Source organism: Nylanderia fulva, unplaced genomic scaffold (genome assembly GCF_048542155.1).
Source record: "Nylanderia fulva isolate GAGA-0341 unplaced genomic scaffold, ASM4854215v1 Scaffold319, whole genome shotgun sequence".
Taxonomy (NCBI): domain Eukaryota; kingdom Metazoa; phylum Arthropoda; class Insecta; order Hymenoptera; family Formicidae; genus Nylanderia; species Nylanderia fulva.
This window is the reverse complement of record NW_028190389.1, coordinates 37784-38368: the sequence shown is the minus strand read 5'-3', so window position 1 is coordinate 38368 and position 585 is coordinate 37784. Positions and strand designations below refer to the sequence as shown.

Genomic DNA, 585 nt, shown 5'->3' with positions numbered 1-585 from the left:
CTAATCAGAGGTGGGTGAGGGGAGAGCAGCCTGCAAACTCCTCTCATCCTCCTCCTTACCACTCATAATAGTGTGAACAAAAACACTAAAGGCAGTCCACTTGTCCTCAGACACAACTATCTCTTTAATAATGTTCATTAAATTTAATAAATCACTGTCAATGTCCAAAGCACTCACCAGTCTACGACGTTCTATAAACCACTCACTACAGAAGATCAATGTATGCTCACACGTATCATCACGACTGGCACACTGCTGACACATCGGTGACCATCGTTTTTGCATTCTATGGAGATAATGGCCGAAACAGCCATGTCCCGACAATATCTGCGTGAGATGAAAATCCACACATCCAAACTTCCTCTGACACCATTGATTCAGAACCGGTCTCAAGGCCATCCTGGTTAGTTCTCCCGGTGCTCCTTGACGTCTAGCAGATATTTCCCACTGTCTCATTATTATAACTTTTTCCTCTTGTTTAATTTCTGCAACGTAATGTGGTTGCCAATCCAGGCCGTCTCTCATCTCCAAAACGCGGTGATAGACCCTTTTTTGACAAGACGCAGTCAAGGGCCATGGAGGCAT

The 585-nt window shown here is 44.6% G+C and overlaps 1 protein-coding gene across 1 annotated transcript; it reads right to left on the bottom strand.

Moving 5' to 3' along the window:
• Positions 1–585, bottom strand: LOC114929550 (uncharacterized). Its single transcript, XM_029301123.1, has one exon. The coding sequence runs from the start codon at positions 583–585 to the stop codon at positions 1–3; it is 585 nt and encodes a 194-aa protein (XP_029156956.1).

Bases quoted from the DNA above. Each gene is read 5' to 3' on its own strand.
- LOC114929550 (XM_029301123.1), bottom strand. From the start codon at position 585: ATGCCTCCATGGCCCTTGACTGCGTCTTGTCAAAAAAGGGTCTATCAC.